The 20,135-nt window shown below is 35.2% G+C and overlaps 1 protein-coding gene and 1 pseudogene across 1 annotated transcript in view; one reads left to right on the top strand and one right to left on the bottom strand.

Moving 5' to 3' along the window:
* Positions 1-20,135, top strand: part of ROBO2 (roundabout, axon guidance receptor, homolog 2 (Drosophila)) — a gene marked incomplete at its 5' end in the record, with an annotated part of 881,870 nt that overhangs the window by 820,169 nt on the left and 41,566 nt on the right. The window contains 4 exons of the mRNA XM_006866447.1: positions 2,874-2,916; positions 4,358-4,485; positions 11,653-11,934; positions 17,536-17,692. Of these exons, the coding sequence (XP_006866509.1) occupies positions 2,874-2,916; positions 4,358-4,485; positions 11,653-11,934; positions 17,536-17,692 (610 nt within the window). The remainder of the gene's footprint in view (positions 1-2,873; positions 2,917-4,357; positions 4,486-11,652; positions 11,935-17,535; positions 17,693-20,135) is intronic.
* LOC102830367 lies at positions 5,134-5,541 on the bottom strand (annotated as a pseudogene).

Genomic DNA, 20,135 nt, shown 5'->3' with positions numbered 1-20,135 from the left:
GAGGTTGGCCCAGGATCGGACATTGTTTCGTTCTGCTGTGCATGGGGTCGCTATGAGTCGGTTCCAACTCGATGGCACCTGACAACAACAACAACAACATACACCAGATCATTGGGTCCATGAATAAATCTTTGTATTAACCATTAGGTTTTGACGTGTTTTTGAGTGTTATGATAAATATTTTTTAGATCTGCATTTTATAAAGAGTTTGTTATTGAGTTGCATGTAAATAATAGAGTACAGCTCAATTTTTGTCAATGTGCTTTATTTTTTGCCTCCTTTTTTCTAGCATTGTTTCACTCTGGCAGTATCGGTAAATTATAGATGGGGGAAAAATGCATGTAAATAAAGAAGACCTATTTAGTTTCCCCTACCATTATCTCCTAAGAAGCTCTGATAGCGTAGATACCAGTAGGGCTGGTAACATCAAGTTCAGCAGTTCAAAACTACCAGCCGTTCCACTGGAGAAATATGAGGTTTTCTTTTCCTATAAACAATTACAATCTCAGAAAACCTACACCAGGTCGTTATGATTGGAACCGACTCCACAGCACACCACCTGTATCCCCTGTTGTTGTTGTTGCTGTTGTTAAGTCCCGTCGAGTCGGTTCCGACCCATAGCGACCCCGTACAGGGTTTCCGAGGCTGTAAACCTTTACGGGAGCAGAACGCCTCATCTTTCTCTCGCTGAGCGGCTGGTAGTTTTGAACTGCTGGCCTTAAGGTTCGCAGCCCGATTCGTAACCACTACGCTACCAGTGCTCCTCCTGTATCCCCTAAACAGCACATTTTGAGCTATAACCCATCAGTGCCTGTTTATTAGCGCATCCACACTAACACTCACCACGTTATCTTAACTACTTTATACTGGAATAAAACAACCCCTTAGCAGTCCATTAACATGCCACAAAACTGGAAAGTCACATCTGATGGAAAGCTAATTATATCTAATTTTCACATTTTGTGTTTCTTTTCTTTTTTCCTAATCAGGCCTAATTTAATACAGTGGTAAATTTTCTTCATTAATTGTTTCAGATTAATTCTTTCTTTGTTGTTACTTGTTAAAAGTCATTATTATTGTAGCTCAATGCAATGTGCATGCAATGATTCCCAGTATTTAAACAAGCTTGTGTAGAAGAAGAGTAGCCATCAGTACTCTTTCATCTTCTCTGAGGAATGGAGGTTGTCAGTTCTGTACAGATGCATAGCTTAGGTCAGGATTGTTTTAACATGCATTTGAGAAGTGGGTATTGTGACATCAACAAAATGCTCCTGAAAGCTCTAATATATTTCACTGCCTAATAAAGTTATAATAGATTCTTGGAATTGTGATCAATTTGCTCAGTTATGATTCATGTGTGATAATGCTATTGGAAGAAGTTAGGGAAGGAACTGGGGAATAGAATTTGGAAATTTATAGAAATTAAGGAATGCTCATACTTGAGATCTTGGAGTTTAGATCATATGCATTAAGGAGTGATTATTTGAATTTAAATTGTTCACTGTGTTTATACTATCTTTGAAAACATGTCTTCAATTTATATAATATATAAATCATTTTATAAGGATTTCATTTATGTTTAGTTTTACCCACTGGCAAAGAATTCATAGTAAACATAATCAACTGTTTCCAAGTTTAGGTTATATTGAGTTCACATCTGTCAAATGGTAGATTTTCCTTCATCCTCAGTGATTGGTTTTGCTAATCCACATGAACTTTGATTAGAACTATAGGTTTACAACCTTATATCTACAAATTAGCGAGTCAGAAACTTCTAAACCTGAATTTCTCCCCAAATTTTCAAGTAACTAACAAATACAAAAAAAAAAGACCCAAACTTATATAAAACTATTTATAAGCTTTATTTACCTTGCTAATCATAAATATTCATATTTCACTAAAGAAATATTAAATAACACTAACTGCAGTGTTGTGTCTTAGAACCTCATTGTAGTATATACATAGTATATGCATCATATACCTTTCTTGTATCTGAAGCATTCTGACATCCAAATACATCTGGCCACAGGGTTTTAGATAAGGGATTTGAATGAGACCTGAACAAATGTTAATTTTCTTCAATCCTTGAAAATAGCTATGTTATTTGCTTTGTCTGGAATGAAGGAGTAGACTTACCTTCAGTGGCTCCACTGGGTGTTGGAGTTATCAATAAGTTCCATAGTTTTATAAAATGTCTTGAGTTTATGATCAATACAATTAGCATACATTCAGTAAGAATTATTTGAAAATTTAATTTTCCTTAGAGTTAAATGGTGAAACAAAGTAGTTAGTGCTTTATTTTCTATTATTAATATTATTATCATATATATTATAATGCTAGTTGTTCAACTCATAATGTTTATAAATTTGCTTTAAAGGATCCTTGATGAGAAATATATAGTCATTCAGAAATACCTATTTCTCTGGCTTAATTCAAAGTTCTCATTGAATTCAAAGGGTGTTATTGCTTGAATTATCTTGTTTCAAACCCTATTATCTATCTGTTAATACTCGTGTTAATATCTAAAGTCATAATTTGATAAAATCCACATTGTTATGTCCATCTTCCAAACTCTTATATACATCAATGCTAACAGTTTTTGACATCTAAATACAAATTACCTCATTCAACTTAACTGTGCATTTGACTTTTGAATTTTGAAATGTTTTATTAAAGTTGGAGTAAATGGTGGCTTTGCCATAGGCCAAACTACTGCATGATACTCTCTGAACAATTACGTTAATTATAATTTGTTAACATTCCCAGAGGCCTCAGCTCTAAACTAAGGGCCAATATGTACTTTGTATTAGTTGTAATTAATATTGACTACTTGTATATGTATGTTTCTTCTTTCTTTCTTTTTTTTTAATAGTTACATTTCAAAGAGGAGATGGAGGACTAATGAGCAATGGAAGGTATGCTAAGGATTTTTTTAAATTTCATTTTTAATCAGGACTGGGAAGTCTATGGTAAGAGGCTATTATCGTAATAAACGATCATTTACAAGTCTGAGAATTCTAGGAGGAATTAAATGGCTTACCACAAGGTTTAATGATCTATCTGTTGTGCACTTTAGAGGAATCAAGTCCAGATGTTTCATATCTCCCAGATGCCCCTGAAGAAATTAGTAGTAAATATCACAAGGAATGTGTTCATTTGTTAGCAGGATGTTTATTGCATTAATTAGACATTAGCAAATGAAGTTGCTGTTGTTTAAGACTCCTTATTGGCTCTCCCTAAATTGCTGTGAGTGAACAATTACACATAATCGATCACAAAGTAAATGATTCATGGATGATGAATAGCCTGTAGATTGATAGGACTGGATTCCACAACTTTAGATACTCAATTGAAATTGATAAAAGCTGATAACAAACCCATATATCCTCATCTATTTTCCCTTTGCCAATATGGAGTTTGTAATTAGGCTCTGGTAATAACTTCCAATCTCCCATTTAATCAATATTTTAGCAAAAAGAGATTAGGTCTAATGAGAGCTAGTGGATGTAGCAAGAAAGAGGTTGGATCTTTTTATTGCAGTTTCCATAGAAACACATGTTTCTCTTAGGGATTGTACCAGAAGGGGTCTATCAAAAAAAAGTACAATTATTATAGATGTTGCTATTTCTTTGTAAGTATGCTAATAATCTGGAAAAGAATCAGAATCTCATCGTTTATATTAAAGATGGGAATTCTTTATTAAATATGATGTGAAGGAAGTTTTCCCCAAAGACTTTATTCACATACTTGTTCTGATCATAGAAGATCTTTCATTACTTTAAAAAAAAATTAGTATGCTCTTGATATTTTGTAATTTAGACAACTTGGAAATGTGGTATTGATGGAACAGTATAAATACTGTTCATTAATTTCCCTCAAGTTCCTGGCCTCTAAATCAAGCATGAGGGCTCATTACAAGGGTTATAGCCCACAGGGGCAGATACATATTGGGGCTTCAAGAATCGAGGCAGCAGTAGCCCAAAGTCCTAGCAATGGCTAATACCGAGCAATCATTCTGAGCAATTATTCCCTTGAGGTGGCAATCTGTCATCAAGCCTTGTTTCTGGATCTTGCTATGCTACTACTGATTCCCACCCCAGTTTCAGGGCAAATAACTGAATTAATTTGGATGCTGACAGAATCTTAGGCAAAGTTGTTTCTACTTCCAGTGACAGAGTTGATCTATATTTAACTTTAATGAACTGCTGAAGTATCTTGATTCTTGAAATTTCCCCATATTTTCAAGATGACAGGAATTAAAATCCTTAATTTCTTTACCCTTCTTCACACCTGAGATAGATGTTAAAATCTCTCATTAAATTTTCTTGATTGCTTGCTTTCTTCTTTCTGTTCTAGCCGCCCAGGACTTCTAAATGCTGGGGATCCCAGTTATCCGTGGCTTGCAGATTCTTGGCCAGCCACCAGCTTGCCTGTGAACAACAGCAATAGTGGCCCAAATGAGATTGGAAATTTTGGGCGTGCAGGTAAATTGTGTTTTTCCAAAATTGTCACTTTATTTATTTATTTATTACTTTCCCAGATGTTCTTAAGAAACTGTATGGGAGTATTTTCTCCCATAATTAAAATGAGTAAACTCTATGTACTATCAGTAGTACTGTACATTTGCTAAACATTTCAAGTGACAAAAAATATTATGTTTTATATAATCTTTTGTACAGCTAAGTTTTTAATGAAGTCACTACCATAAAATAATATACATTCTCAGAATACATTTTATTTTTAGGAATTGTTGTTGTTAAGTTCCATCGAGTCAGTTCTGACCCATAGCAATGCTGTATAGGGTTTCCAAGGAGTGTTTGGTGAGCTTGAACCACCGACATTGTGTTTCAAACAAACTTTGCAGTTCAGCGCATTATCCCACAGTGCCAGACCAGGACTCAATTTTTTTTTTTTTAGTATGAGCACAAACACATTTATTTACTAATCAAAGGGATGATCCTAATTAAGCCAACACTTTAAAACAATTGCATGTAAATGTCTGTGTGAAAAATAATTGAACACAATAACGAAAAAACAAAAAACAAAAAAACAAAGCAGTGTGGAGGTTTGCTCATTGAACTGAACTTGTTCATTCTCACAGATAATTCCTATTCAAAGTAAAGATGTAATTTTTATTCTACTTTTTCATAGGTCTGAGTATAAGTGACATTGTTCATAACACATTCCACAATTAATATCCCATTTTCCAGTTTTCATGTTATCGTGCTCTCCTTCCCATCCCACTCCTGTTGTTGAACCAAAACAACATCTGTAAAGTTGCAGACAGTCTGAGATTTTCTGCCATCAGCTGTAGTTTCTTCAAACTTTTCTCCCAGGTTACAAGAAAACTGTGTTGTTTTCAAAGTGCATTCCATTTTGCTGGTGAGGGTTTTGCCATCAGTAGTGATAATACAATCCGGTTTGGCCACTGCACCCATTTTTCGCTGAACCATGCCCACTTCTATTTCCTTTATGTATTCATCAAAGCCTTTGCTGTCTACTAGACGCCATCTTCCTACCAGCTGCTTAACGGTAGCCATGGTGGGCGCAGACAAGCAGATGTGCAGAGAGATCTGTGAGGGTCTGGCGGGAGAGCTTGGTGTCCAGAACTCATTTTTTTTGAAATATTAATGTAAAATTCTTAAAATCAGAAACTATATTAACTAAGAGTTACAATTTTGACCCCATTGTTTCACTTCTATGAGCCTCACTCAAAATATATTTATTGAGCACCTGCTGTATGTCTCTGACTATAAAAATACTGATATACTAAGACATGGCTTTTATCCTTATACAATATATTATATGAAGGAATAATCAGTTAAGAAACTATGCCAGCATGTTGAGAGAGAACTAGTCTATAGTTTCACAATTGGTAATTAATACCAAAAATGAAAGATAAATGCTGCTGAATAACTGACATACTAGAACTTCTAAATAATGTGGTGCTAGATCCCTCCCCATAAACCAAAACTACTGCCACTGAGTCAGTTTTGACTCATAGCAACCCTACATGGGGTTTCTGAGACTAAATCTTTACAGAAGCAGACAATCTCACTTTTCTCCTATAGAGAGCAGCTGGTGGATTTGAACAGTCAACCTTGTAGTTAGCATCCCAATGCCAGACCCACAGTGGCACCGGAGCTTGTTAAATTTCTTTCCATAGTTCCTTTTAAGGAGACAGATTTAGACTGAATAATCATCAAATTATTAACTTTCATCTAGTCAATGGAAGAGAGAATGGTTTAGGAAAAGATTGGAGTAGAGAAGCCTTTGGTTCCAGAGTTTGACTTGATAAATGTGAGTTTTCCATTGATAGAAGATTGTTCAGACAATAAGTAGATTTGATCTGCTTTACCAGTATCCCACATAAGAATGCTGTCCTATGGGAACAAAAGGTCTCTATGAAAGGAATATCACAGAATATCTGAAGGATAAGTAAGAATTATTCAAAAGTGTGAAAAGAGAGATATTGACCTATTTGAGACAATGAACGAATATTCTTATGCAAGGCAGCAGAGTTGGTGAGAAATGCAGACGGAAAAATAATAAGAGACCTCAAAGCCACTAAGCCAGTAGTGGATTTTAAGAGGAGAATAGTAGGAAACAAGCACTGCAATTGCATTTTATTTCTTTACATAATTCTCCCTAGCACCTCCTGTTTAGGATTATAGAACATGCATTCATCCCTTCTCTACCTTAGCTGATTTTGTCAAAGGAATTCCGCTTCCCTGCCTTTTATCAACTAAGAAATAGTCCTATTTTTACATGTATATTGATTGTGATAATACACCCTTCTATTTTTACATAGGAGTTCTGGTGTGGCACTGTGGGTTAATGTGCTAGATTGCAAAGCTGTTTGAACAGTGGTTTAAATTCCTCAGCTGCTCCTTGGAAACCCTATATAGGGTCGCTATGGGTCAGATTCGATTCAAGAACACTTAACAACATCTTTATATAAAGAAAGAAATGGCAAAATTGGAGTTTTTTGGGGTCTTTTTCTTTCTTCTCTAGCTTCTAGGCAGAGTATTCTAACATCTAAATTGTCCCACTCTAAATTAACTCCAATTAAGGCTCTAAAAAAGGCTCCAACTGTAGATTTTTTAAAGGGTTTTCTTCTATTTTCACATCATTTTTATCATGTGAAATATTTCTCATATGAATATCAGGACCAAGAAAATTTTTTTTTACAAAGTTTACTATATCTTTTTTTCATTGTGATAGAAACTTTAAATATTTGTCATTTGCCAGAAATATTGTTAGAGATTTCTGTACATTTTCATTGTCTTCACACTATGAATATATAGCATTAATGATAATATTTCCATTTTAAGTTCAAGAATCAGTTCTATTTAGATAACTTCTAATTAATTTATAAATCTGTGCATATGATACATGTCAATCTTATTTTAAATAGCAGTTATTTTGTTGTTGTTTTGTTTTTGTTTTTAAATTATACTGCTCTACAGTCTTTAAAGTATGTTTCATGTAAGTGACTATATAACTATATTGATTTAGAAGTAGAAGCAAGAATATGTATCTTTTACCTTTAATAATGGAATGCCATAACATATTTGAATATAATAAAAATATTATTTTAAATAATAAAATTACTAATTATTGCAAAAGCTGAACAGAATCAATACCAACTATTAAGCTTTAATTCAATCAGAAAGTTCTTATTCTCTTCAAAACACTGGTTGAGAAATTATGGAAATACAGACATAAATCCCATATGGGCTTGTCCTCAAGAAACTTATGATACAATGAAGGAGGCAGCCATCCAATCACATAATTATATTATACTAAAAGAAAGAAAGTCATGAGTACAAGTGTAAACAAGGTAATGGAAAACAATAATGAATTATGAGTAATTCCAGCTCGAAGGAAGGATTTCACATAAATCAAGGATTTCTAATTCAAATGTTAGCAAAGGCTTATTGACATGAAGTGGATGTGTTGGTGGGAACTGTAGGAAAATGGAAAATACTACCAAAATATGGTAGAACAAACTACTGGGAATAAGATATATCTCAAATATATTTCCAAACTATCTGATGGTAAAGAATACACACCCACCTTCTGACATTCATGAAAATCCTCTCAAAATTCCAAAGTTGGGATATAATTTGATTTTTTTTTTAATGTGGGAGTGATTCATATAATATTTGAAGTCATTATACAGCCCAAATATCAGTATAGAAACACTTAGACTTGATGGCTGTCTATGATATCATACAGTAGGGAAGAGACATTCTATGTCCAAAGCCAAAGCTTTAGTTGTTTCACAGCAAAATTATGTAGGACTAGTTTCTTGGATTAGTTCAAAAGCTCAGGTTGAAGTAGCTCACATTTTGAAATCTAAAGCTGCAGAGACCCTCAAATCAAAGTGTTGGGAAACTAGAGTCCATGTTATAAAAACATTCTATCAACTTAATACTCATCAGTGGAAAATATGGAGTTGGAAGAACTCAAACTCTGAAATCTCACCAAGAGTAAGGATATATTTTCATCAATTTTGATATTCCATTAAAAGCTTTTGGGAATGAAAATTATTCTAACACTTGAAATTAAAATATGCTTCTTCCATGCCTAATTTTTAGCTGGTGGTGGTGGTGGTATGCCCTCAACTCCATTTCACCTCATAGCAACCCTCCCTACAGTTTCTGAGGCTGTAAATTTTTTCGGGATTAGAAGCCTCATCTTTCTCCCACTTAGAAACTCGTAGATTTGAACTGCTGAATTTGTGGTTAGCAACTCAGATTGTAATGCACTACGCTATCAGGATTCCTTAATTTTTTAATTTTTTTTGTAATTGTTGTTATTAAGTGCCATCAAGTCCGTTCTTACTCATAGTGACCCTTTATAGGGTTTCCAAGGAGTGGCTGGTGAACCTGAACCACCAACCTTGCAATTCAAACTGACCTTGTAGTCCAGCTCATTAACCCTCTGTGCCACACCAGTACTCCTTTTTGTAACTGTTGTTATTAAGTGCTGTTGAGTTCATTCCCATCCATAGCAACCCTATATAGGGTTACTGAGGAGCAGCTGGTGAGCTTGAACCGCTGACCTTGCAGTTCAAGCTGCTTTGCAGTCTGGCGCATTAACCCACAGCGCCACAACAGGTCTTCTTTTTTTTAATTGTTGGACTCCTTTTTTTTAAATTGTTGTTGTTATGTGCCGTGGAGTCAGTTCCGACTCATAGCGACCCTGTACAGTGTTTCCGAGGCTGTAAATCTTTACGGAGCAGAAAGCCTCATCTTTCTCCCGCGGAACAGCTAGTAGTTTTGAACTGCTGACCCTAAGGTTAGCAGCCCGATTCGTAACCACTACACTACCAGATCTCGATGAAAGCCAGAAGAGCAAGAGATTACAAATTCTTAGAAACAGACAGCAAAGCTCATATATCTGGACAGTGAACAATGAGGTCCGTTTTTCAAGCCCTCTGGCTTCTTGGCATGGAGTTTTCTGCTCCGTTGAAGATTTAAGGCCTTCAAACCCTATGTTGTTGTTGTTAAGTGCGTTTGAGTCAATTCCCACCCATAGTGACCCTGTATAGTGTTTTCAAGGAGCAGCTGATGAGCTTGAACCATCCACCTTGCAGTTCAAAGGACTTTGCAGTCTAACACATTAGCCCACAGCGCCACACCAGGACTCCACTGAAAAACACTGTAGAGGGTAGCTAAGAGTGGAAGCTGACTGCAGGGCGCTTAACAACATCTCTTGGTTAAATATACATTTGAAGGTGCTTAACTATCTCACATGTTTGCATCTAAAAGTTACTTTAATAAAATACAAATCCACTGAGTTGTCAAACAAGTTTGAAATTTAAAAATTATAAAAAAAAATACACAATACAAAAATGCATTATACATTTATTGTCACGGTTGTTAAAGAATAATTTTCAAAAACTTTTAAAAATGCAAATATAAAACTATTATTTGTAAAATAATTCATATTCCAAGTATTGCTATACTATACACCTAAAGTTTCTAGGATATATTTGCAAAGTTCCTACTTTGTTTTTGCTAATGATAATAAATTGCTTTTTTTTTGTAATATAATTATATTTGTTACTAAATACACCAGTATTATAAGTAATTGAACACTTCTAGCATGAAAATGATTGGCTAATCTGATGATCTCAGATCCTATGAAATGAAATTTTTTTAACCTAGGTTATTAAGTATATACTATAATTAGACATGCTTTTTTAAACTAAATGATTGAAAATAGTGTTATTTAGAGATTTTCTTTTTAAATATTCATTTAGAATATTTCTTTTGAAAAGGGCAACTTTAAGAGCTCAGGAGAGAGGTAAAAGTTCTGAATTAAAAAGCACTATGTAAAGGAGCTCTGGTAGCGTAGTGGTTACAAATCGGGCTGCGAACCTTAAGGTCAGCAGTTCGAAACTACCAGCTGCTCCGCGGGAGAAAGATGAGGCTTTCTACTCCCGTAAGGATTTACACCCTCGGAAACCCTGTACAGGGTCGCTATGGGTCGGAACCGACTCGAAGGCACTTAACAACAACAACAACAATGTAAAGGAGCTCTGGTAGAGTGGTGGTTAAGAGTTAGGCTGCTAACCTCAGGGTCAGCAGTTTGAAACTACCAGCTGTTCCCTGGGTGAAAGATGAGACTTGCTTCTCCCGAAATAGGGCTACTATGAGTCGGAACCAACTTCATGGTCCACCACTACCATGCAAAGATAATAGGAGTTCTAGTGTGGCGCTGCAGGAAAATGTGCTGGACTGTAAGGTCAGCGGTTCAAATCCACCATTCACTCCTTGGAAACTCCATACAGGGTCACTATGATTCAGACTGACTCAAGGGCACTTAAAAACAACAACAATGTAAAGATAATTCGGCATACCAAAAAAATAAATGAACTGATTGGTACTCAGTGTTGTTCCTGAAGTTTAATTTTACTCTTGCTGTATTACAACTTGAAACTGCAATTCTCCACTTCTAAGAGTTGGTAGCATAAATTAAACTCCCTGATCACTGAGATTGCCTTTTCTGTAGTTGTATAAATCCTGCTGTATTGTAAAATGGCTTATTCATGAAAGTTTCCCTTTATTATCAAAGGGAAAAAAAAAATCATTGGAAACATCAGCTCTACTTTGGTGTGTAACTGTGCAATCAGATTGGATAATTGACAAGTTAACTTATCAGATAAATGAACCACATAGTCAGGATAGTATAATTTTGGATTTTTTCATCTATTCAGCAGTTATGTTCCATGTCTTTGGAAGTAACGGGGAAAAAATTATTTCTTCCTTGATTTTTAGATTCACTTTCATTATTACTTCTGTAAAGTGCTAATAATTTCATTGGTTCTAAAATAGAATGAGCAACTTAAAGCATTGTTCAGTAGAAAAATATCCCAAGCATATTATTTATGGTTGAAGAAAATGGAGAAAGGAGTGTTTGTATCAGTGAGACATGAAGGACTTGGGATAGGCTTGCCTGTCACTGAAGCTGATAGCTTGGTGATGGTTGTACATCATCTACCGTTCATTGGCTCATGAAGTCATCTCAGCTGAAATACAAATGTGTGACATGACACATTTATTTTTCATCCTCAATGCTGATAGTTTTGGGCTTCCTGTGCTTCATTAAACTATTTCATTTCTCTATATTCACTGTAGATGTGCTACCACCAGTTCCAGGCCAAGGGGATAAAACCGCAACAATGCTCTCAGATGGAGCCATATATAGCAGCATTGACTTCACAACCAAAACCACTTACAACAGTTCCAGTCAAATAACACAGGCTACCCCATATGCTACCACACAGATCTTACATTCCAATAGCATTCATGAATTGGCTGTCGATCTGCCTGATCCACAATGGAAAAGTTCAATTCAGCAAAAGACAGATCTGATGGGATTTGGTTATTCTCTCCCTGATCAGAATAAAGGTAACAATGGTAAGTCAAATTCTTGTTTCTTCAGAGTTATTTTCATATCATTTGTGCATGAGATAGAAATTAGTATTTGTTGTTTGACAGTGATTCATTACCAGGTTCACTACTTGAACTAAAAATAATAAACCGGCATGCACAATCCCTATCACCCACCACCACCACCCCACCACACACCAACACCAATCAATTTCATGCTTGTAGCTCTTTTTCACTACAGTGAACAGCACTCCATCTCTATTTCCATTAGGACAGGGTAGGCAAAACATTCCTTCACTCTTCCACGACATCTGCTTCTGAGTTGCTAACTGCATGTTCTGCATGGGCTTGTGCTGTGAACTAATCACATAATGCCACTGTGACCTCTGCCCTTTAACCCTTAGCCTTACTTTACATTCCTGACTACCGATTGGCTGAGGGATTGTCTAATAGAATGCCACACAACCAGTCACAGGATTTCAGCACCACCAGCTCTCACAACAGCTCAGAAAGGAGTGGCAGTCTCTCAGGTTGGTCTCATTACAGTAAGGAGAACTATTTGTTTGTCATCAACATATAACCTATGTTCCTAACAATCATGAAGAAATACTGAATCACAACTCACTGTCAGGCATTTATGTATCTTCTAATGGACAATAACTATTTATGGTAATGAAGCATTGCTTGGGGGAAGGGAGATGAAAATCACCCTCCCTTATGCACTAATTGTACACGATGTCTTTAGAAAAAGATATAGTATTGTATTACCTACCATTAGTATTAGAAGAATTGAATGAATGCTAAATAATATTCATTGAAAGGCAGAAAAGTCTGATTTGCCTTGAATCCTATGTAAGGGTCAAGAGAAATTTATAATAAAGATGTGCATGAAATTAAGTTTCATGACATGGACACCAAGAGATGCATTTAATTAAAACTCAAATAATTTGAGTGATTTTTTTATAAGTTAGATTTCCAGTGCTAAGACTTCCTACTTTTAGAACTTTTTTTCTAATAGCCATGTTATATGATTTATTACCAGTTGAGTAAATCATATTATTTGATTTGAGACCTAACAACGTGGCAAACAAGAATGTCAATATGGAAAGTTATTGTTAAAATTTAATTTAAAACAAACATAGTCTTTGATACTGGTATTTTTGTGAACTATAAATACTAATATATATTTAAGATATATTAGCTGAAGTAATAAATGTCCAAAATAAGTACTGTATAGAACATGTGGTTGAAACACATATTGTTGGTCCATAATATATACCGATCAGAATGGACATCAGTGATACCTTCCGGTCCTTAAGATTCTCATCTGTAAAATAAAAAGGTTGTAGTAATAAGTAGTAGCACTCTAACTTTCAGCTATAACATTTACATTCTATGAATGATGATTTTATCTGCACATTCCTAATTAGTTCATGACCCTGTTTGCTTTATATGTTCAGATTACTGATATGCTCTTTGTATGGAAGTGTGTAATATTTTTGAACTTCAGAAAGATTATAGTTTATTGTGGTATGTCATAAACTACTAAACATTAAAGACAGAAAGGGTTAACTCTTTTAGATAGTTAGGAGTTAGGGTAACATTTAATAAATTACTTTTCCTCAGGAGATGGTTTCCTCTCAGTCTGAAAATGTTAATGCTCCTTCTTCCCTCCAAAATGAGTCAATTGCTCTTCTTACATGTTGGTAGGATTAGATGCATTATAGATTCTATAAACTTTAAACAGCTGTTAAGAATTTAAATGATCTTAATAACATAAGACACCTTTTTGAAAAACCTTATGTGTTATTTATACTGTCATTTATTGACAAGCAGTCTCACATTGTTTTGAATACTTAAAAAGCAATGTATGCAGTTTCCTATTTATATCATTTAAGATATTTAAAGTCCCAAGCAAAATATGAAAAGTAACTCATATAACCTAACGCATGGATTACTTAAGATTTTCTGTAATTGTTTCCTTTAGATATTCATTATACAATGATTGTAAGCTAGATTCAAAACTTAGCTTCTGATAAATTTGAAACAAAACATGATTCATAATGGTACTTAGTATTTCATTGATTCCATTAATCTCCTAAAAGATATATTTATGTATATATATTCATTTATGTTTTTATATCTATATGTTTAAAATATACTAATTGCATATACTTACATGTGGTAGTCCTGCTATGGCACTATAGGATAAGCAGTGGACTGCAATGTTTGTTTGAATCACAAGGTCGGTGGTTCAAACTCACCAGCCACTCCTCGGAAACCCTATACAGGGTCACTATGATTCAGAACTGACTAGACTAAACAGCACTTAACAACAACAACATGTAATATGTAAATTGTTGCTCAGATAAACTACTTTGTTGTTAAAGTGTCACTAAGGTGGTTCCAACTCATTACAACCCTGTATTAGTTTTCTGAGGAGCGCTTATTTTACAGCATCATACTGGACTGAGCTTATGTTATATGCCACCACCATGTGAAAAGCCTACCACTTAGCTCATTGTTACAAGGAGGAAAGGCATATTGATGGATAGTCCTTATAAGACTGCCTAAATCAGAAGAGAAGAAATGTTCCTAAAATAGGAGAAAAGAGTTGTTGACTTTAAAGGCCCCATGAGTTTCCTCTATGCATCAGTAATGATTCCAAAATACATCCAGTTTTTTTAAAGACTGTGTCATTAGTAACTTGGAGTCGAATCTGACTCATGGTGACAATGTGTGCAGAGTAGAACTGGTCCATAGATATGTTTTCAAGGGTGTGAGATTTCCAAAGCAGATTCCCAGCCTTGTCTTCAGAGGTGACTCTGAGTGGGTTTCAATTGCCAACCTTTGCAACTTATCATCAAGCACCTGAATATTTGTGTCACTTCTTGTTGTTGTTATGTGCCGTCGAATCGAGTCCGCCCCAAAGCAACCCTGTATAGGGTTTCTGAAAAGCAGCTGGTGGATTTGAACCACTGAACTTGTGGTTCAAAGTCCAGTGCTGATCCCATAGTGCCACACCAGGAGCTCTTGTGTTACTCAAGATCTCCAAAAGGCTAGAAAGACTAGGTGATAGCTTTTTCGCACTTGGGCAAGAAATTAGCAGAATGACATTAAAGAGTGCCAGAAATAGTAATTCCCAGTGAAATTTTTGTGTTCTAATTCATTTTCTTTAAATGTGTGAATGTGAATGATGCACTCAATAACCAGAACTATCCTCAATTCTTTCATCAAAATAGTAGAGATATCAAACTTCCCTATCTATGTCATCCAATTAGTGTGGTGACCATACACTATTTATAAAATGCTATGAAAAATGAAAAGTGTTTTATATATATATGTTTTCAAGGGTGTGAGATTTATATATACAAAGAAGAAAGAAGGTATAACTAGTGGACATAGGACACATGGTCCAACTCATTCCTCTGTAATCATTGAATTATGGTTCTGACACTACAAAATAAAAGAAAAAAGCAAAGGCCTTGTTATTTTCTTTTTCATGGGTCCTCAGGAAATAAAGGATTAAGACTCATCTCTCAGATGGTGAGACACAAAGTTCTGAACAACGACTGATCATGAATGGGTATGGCTCAGGACCCGACAACTTTTTGTGCTATTATGCATGGGTTCACCATGAGTTGGGTCAAATTCAACAAAAGTTAACAAAAACTACCTTAGAAACACAAATTGAATACTTGTCTATAAGCACATTTATTATTCTTATTCTCAGAGTCAAGCTATTTCCTGGGGCTCTAATTGGGCCTGGAGGAGCTGGGCCTGGAGAAGCCTTAAGAAAACAGAAGGAAACTGAGTTTGCTTTAAAGGAGAGGAGATGGGAAAGAATGGAAATAACTAGCATTTACTAAGCACTCCTTACATGCTGAGCACTTCACTTGCATTACTTCTTTTTATTCTAAAAATAACTCCCAGAAGTACTTATGGTATAATGGCTGTTTTACATGTGTAGAGATTGAAGTGGTATCTCAAAAGTAGCCTGGGAAGTAAAATAAGTCAGTTGTCAAACCCAGAAACCAATCTGTTAACCTGTAAGGTAAAAAATATCTACTCTCCTTTAGCTCAGTGACACCTCTCCTGCCAGAAATAAGAAGTGAAAGGAAAGGGGAAAGCACTGTATATGCAAGGATGCTCTTTAAAATACATGTGTGTTTATGTATACGCTGCCTAGAGAAATTACATTATTGAATAACTGGCAACAGCAGTAGCCAAAGAGCGTATCAACTTTTGGCAATCAAAATAAAGTAGGTATTATTAAGTTATATAATTTTATGATTTTACTGAAACAGATTAATAATTGGTAGACGACAGTAGTTATGTTGACTTCTGCTGTTTGTATGTGCAGTAGAGTCAATTTCGACTCACAGCTACCCTTTGGCACAGAGTAGAACTACTCCATAGGGTTTCCTAGGCTGTAATCTTTATGGGAACAGATCCTCTTGTCTTTTTCTCTGAGGAGCTGCTTGTGGGTTTGAATTGCTGACCTTGTAGTTAGCAGTCAAGTGCTTAACCATTCCTTTACCAGGGCCAGCTAGGTAGAATTCTAGTGATATCTGTGTTGCTAGCTAGCCCTGCTACCAGCCTTTGATGCTCACAAGCATAAGTTCCAGAAATAAGAAGTCCAAGGGGTCAGTATAATTTTTGGGAGAAATAGCTATACAACGTGATAGAAGTGATAGAAGTTACTGGATCTTCCCTGAGGACATCCTTTTGTCATTCTGTTAAAAAAAAAGACTTTTTTTCTATATCCAGTTTTGGTCCTTTTTATTTTAGTTCCAGCCTTATATACTTAATTTTGGAAAAGTGAAGCACTATAAAACAGATAAACTTTAATTTTCTGTATTAATCAATACCTAGCAATTTTTGGTATGGCTTCTATGCTGCTGTCATTTTTTTCTTCATGTTTTGTGCACAGATTCACTTGCATTCTTAGTACTGAAATTGCTTACTAAATATCATTGATTTCTTTTCCCTTTTTAGAATTTTATGAAATGCTGGGCTTAAAACAATGGGGAACTGTTCTCGCTATGCAAAAAGTAATTGTGTATTGCAGTAATTAAAAAGCCTATAAAAGAGATTGTGAAAGATTTACAACTATTCTCAAGATTGTGCTTGATTGATTTTTATCAGTTACTTTTGAGAGGAAATGTTACTCTTCCGGATTAACTAAATTGAGTAAATTCTAATGGAAAATTTAGCCTGTATCCTCAGACACTGTATTTTCCACTGAGAGAGATTATGCAAAAGAGCATTATAAATGCACTAAAATCTGACATTTGAAAGAGTTTGCTACGGCCCATTATCTCATCTAACAATGAAAATGTGGGAGCAGTAGACATGAAAAAAAATCAATAAATGCGCTTTTGATACAGCAGCCATGTTTTTGGTTTATTTAGCCTTACTACTAAGATATTGGGAGGAAAAAAAACAATATACTTTTGAATGATTTATATAAATATTGTTCTGATTATATCATTATATTGTACATAGCTGTTAATAGTATAATAGACGGATTCTGGTGTTTTGAAAACAAAAATCCATCTCTCCATCAGATGTACTCTATTGGCACTGATATTTAGTATGTCTGAATAAATGTGTTGTTACTTTCAGGTGGGAAAGGTGGAAAAAAGAAGAAAAACAAAAACTCTTCAAAACCACAGAAAAACAATGGATCAACTTGGGCCAATGTCCCACTACCTCCTCCCCCAGTGCAGCCCCTTCCTGGTACAGAGCTGGAACACTATGTGGTGGAGCAGCAAGAAAATGGGTAAAAAAATATATATATATTTATATACCAACAAAATTGCAAAGACTGTATTCCCTTCTGAATTCTGCTTTTTTGGTTTTATTCTATTTTCTCTTATTCTACTTTCCATGCTCCCTCCCACCCTATTCATTGCTTTTTTGTTGTTTTCTTCCCCTGTTTGATTGTTTGAACTGTCTATATATTTTTAGCTGATAAATACAAAACAGCACATATTGAGGATCTGGAATCCTTGGCCCTCAAGTGCTTTAGATTGTCTGCAATCATGATAATGCATCCTCCATTTATAATATTGCTTGTTAGTTTGAAAGCAAGTACCCACAGCTCTGTGAACTAAAGAGCCACTCCTGAGAAGGACTGAAAGGGAATTAAAATAACCTTCTTCATCATCCCTTGCAGTTCTCTAATGACTTTATGTCTGGCAGTAGCAGGGTGCCCAATGTAGAACTCACTCACAATAGGATAATTGTAGGGACCTGGTCAGTGGGTAGAACTTTAATCATCAGCTTTGATGGGACTTTAGGAACCAAAACAATAAGAGAGATTCAAGCCAGTACATACTCTGTAACAAAACCACTTTAAACTAGAAATTTTCCTATGAGGGCCTTAAATGTGACCAGGTTTCTTATGCTTTTCCATACGTTTTACAGATTTTTTGTTTGTTTGTTCTTCTTTTTATTTATTAGTTGATTTTAAAGGAAACATATCAGTATTTTATCTCCTGTTTGCAAAAATATCATATTGGATGAAACATACTCCTTCTTTTTTTTCTATTTAAACAAATTCTAATGCTCTGCCTGTGTCCTGATTCCTAAGTCAGCATTTCTTTTGACTAGCCTTGATACCCCTAAAAATACGGAATGAAGACATGTTTTCTTTACCTAGAAATTTAAAGGTATTAAAATACTTCAGTATATTGAATAATGGGTTCATTTCCTGTCTTGATTCATATAACAGTTACATGTACATGCTTATAAAATTGGTTTCCATATTCTTCCTATCTTTGAGGTGTCCTGATCAGTTTTTCTACTAGAACTTCTGATGCCATTACTCAAAAATGTCATACTTGCCTTTTCTTAAGGTTATAGAATATATCTACTTCATGTTTGAATTGTACTGCATGTAAGAATTGTGAATATGCATAAGGAACCATGGTGGCAGAGTGGCTAAACGCTTGACTACTAACCAAAAGATCAGTGGTTCGAAACTGCCAGAAGCTCTTAGAAAGAAAGATGTGGCAGTTGGCTTCCATCAAGGCTTAAAGACTTAGAAACTCTGTGGGGCAGTTCATGTTTATAATAAATATGCATACATATAAAAATTATTCTTTATTTATTTCTCTTCCTCCTGTAAACTATTTGCCTCTCTGGATTTATAGTTCTCATCTATATGCATATTATAATGATTTTAATTATTTTATTTCTTGTTTCATGTAGGAAGCTAAGAGTATTTCATCTACCATTTATCACAGATAATGCCAAATATCTCTTATGTTAAAAAAAAACAAACAACTGCACATGGTCCACTGTAACACATGTCAAACATATGTGTTAGTGTCACATGTTGTTGTTGTGAAGTGCCATTGAGTCAATTCTGACCCATAGCGACCCTGTAAAAGGTTTCTGAGGAGCCGCTGGTGAGCTTGAACTACAGACTTTGCAGTTCAAATGGCTTTGAAATCTGGCGCATTAACCCACAGTGCCACACCAGGACTCCACATGGATCCTTATAAAAAAAACAAACAAACAGAAAATTGTGTTCCAGAGGCAAAGATTATTACAAGGTTGAGGAATCTAGTTTAAATATAACAGTTAAAAAAATGGGGAAATGTTTTTTGACATCCTAAAATGGGAAGAAAAGGATGTTTGGTATTTTTATGTTTGGTATTTCTGCTATAATAGAAATATCACAAGTGAGGGCCCTTAAACAGAAATGTATTGTCTCACAGTTTAGAAAGCTTCAGTCCAAAGTCAGTATGCCAGCTCTGGAAGAAGGCTCTCTCTAACTGCGATGGGGATAAATCCTTGTCATAGTTTATTGCATTCTTCCCAGAGTTCCTTGGTATCTATCTTTTCCCACCCATGCTTGCTTGAGTCTATGCTTCATTTGCTCTTTTATATCTCAAAGGGAATTGCTTTAAGACACACCCCATACTGATATGGCCTCATTAACATAACAAAGTTAACCCTATTCCCAAATGGGATTAAATCTATAGGTGTGTTGCTACTGTGGTTAGGTGTCATCAAGAACACTCCAACTCATAGTGACCCTATGCAGTCAAGCATAATGTCCTTCTCCAGGGACTGGTCCCTCTTAATAATATGACTGAAGTGTGAGAAACGAAGTCTGGCCACCCTGGCTTCTAAGGAATATTTGGTTGTACTTCTTTCAACACAGATGTATTTGGTCTTCTGGTTGTTGTTATTAAGTGCCGTTGAGTCGATTC

The sequence above is a fragment of the Chrysochloris asiatica genome, unplaced genomic scaffold (genome assembly GCF_000296735.1).
Source record: "Chrysochloris asiatica unplaced genomic scaffold, ChrAsi1.0 scaffold00091, whole genome shotgun sequence".
Classification (NCBI taxonomy): Eukaryota; Metazoa; Chordata; class Mammalia; order Afrosoricida; family Chrysochloridae; genus Chrysochloris; species Chrysochloris asiatica.
Note: the sequence above shows the minus strand (reverse complement) of the source record. Positions and strands in the feature narration are given on the sequence as shown.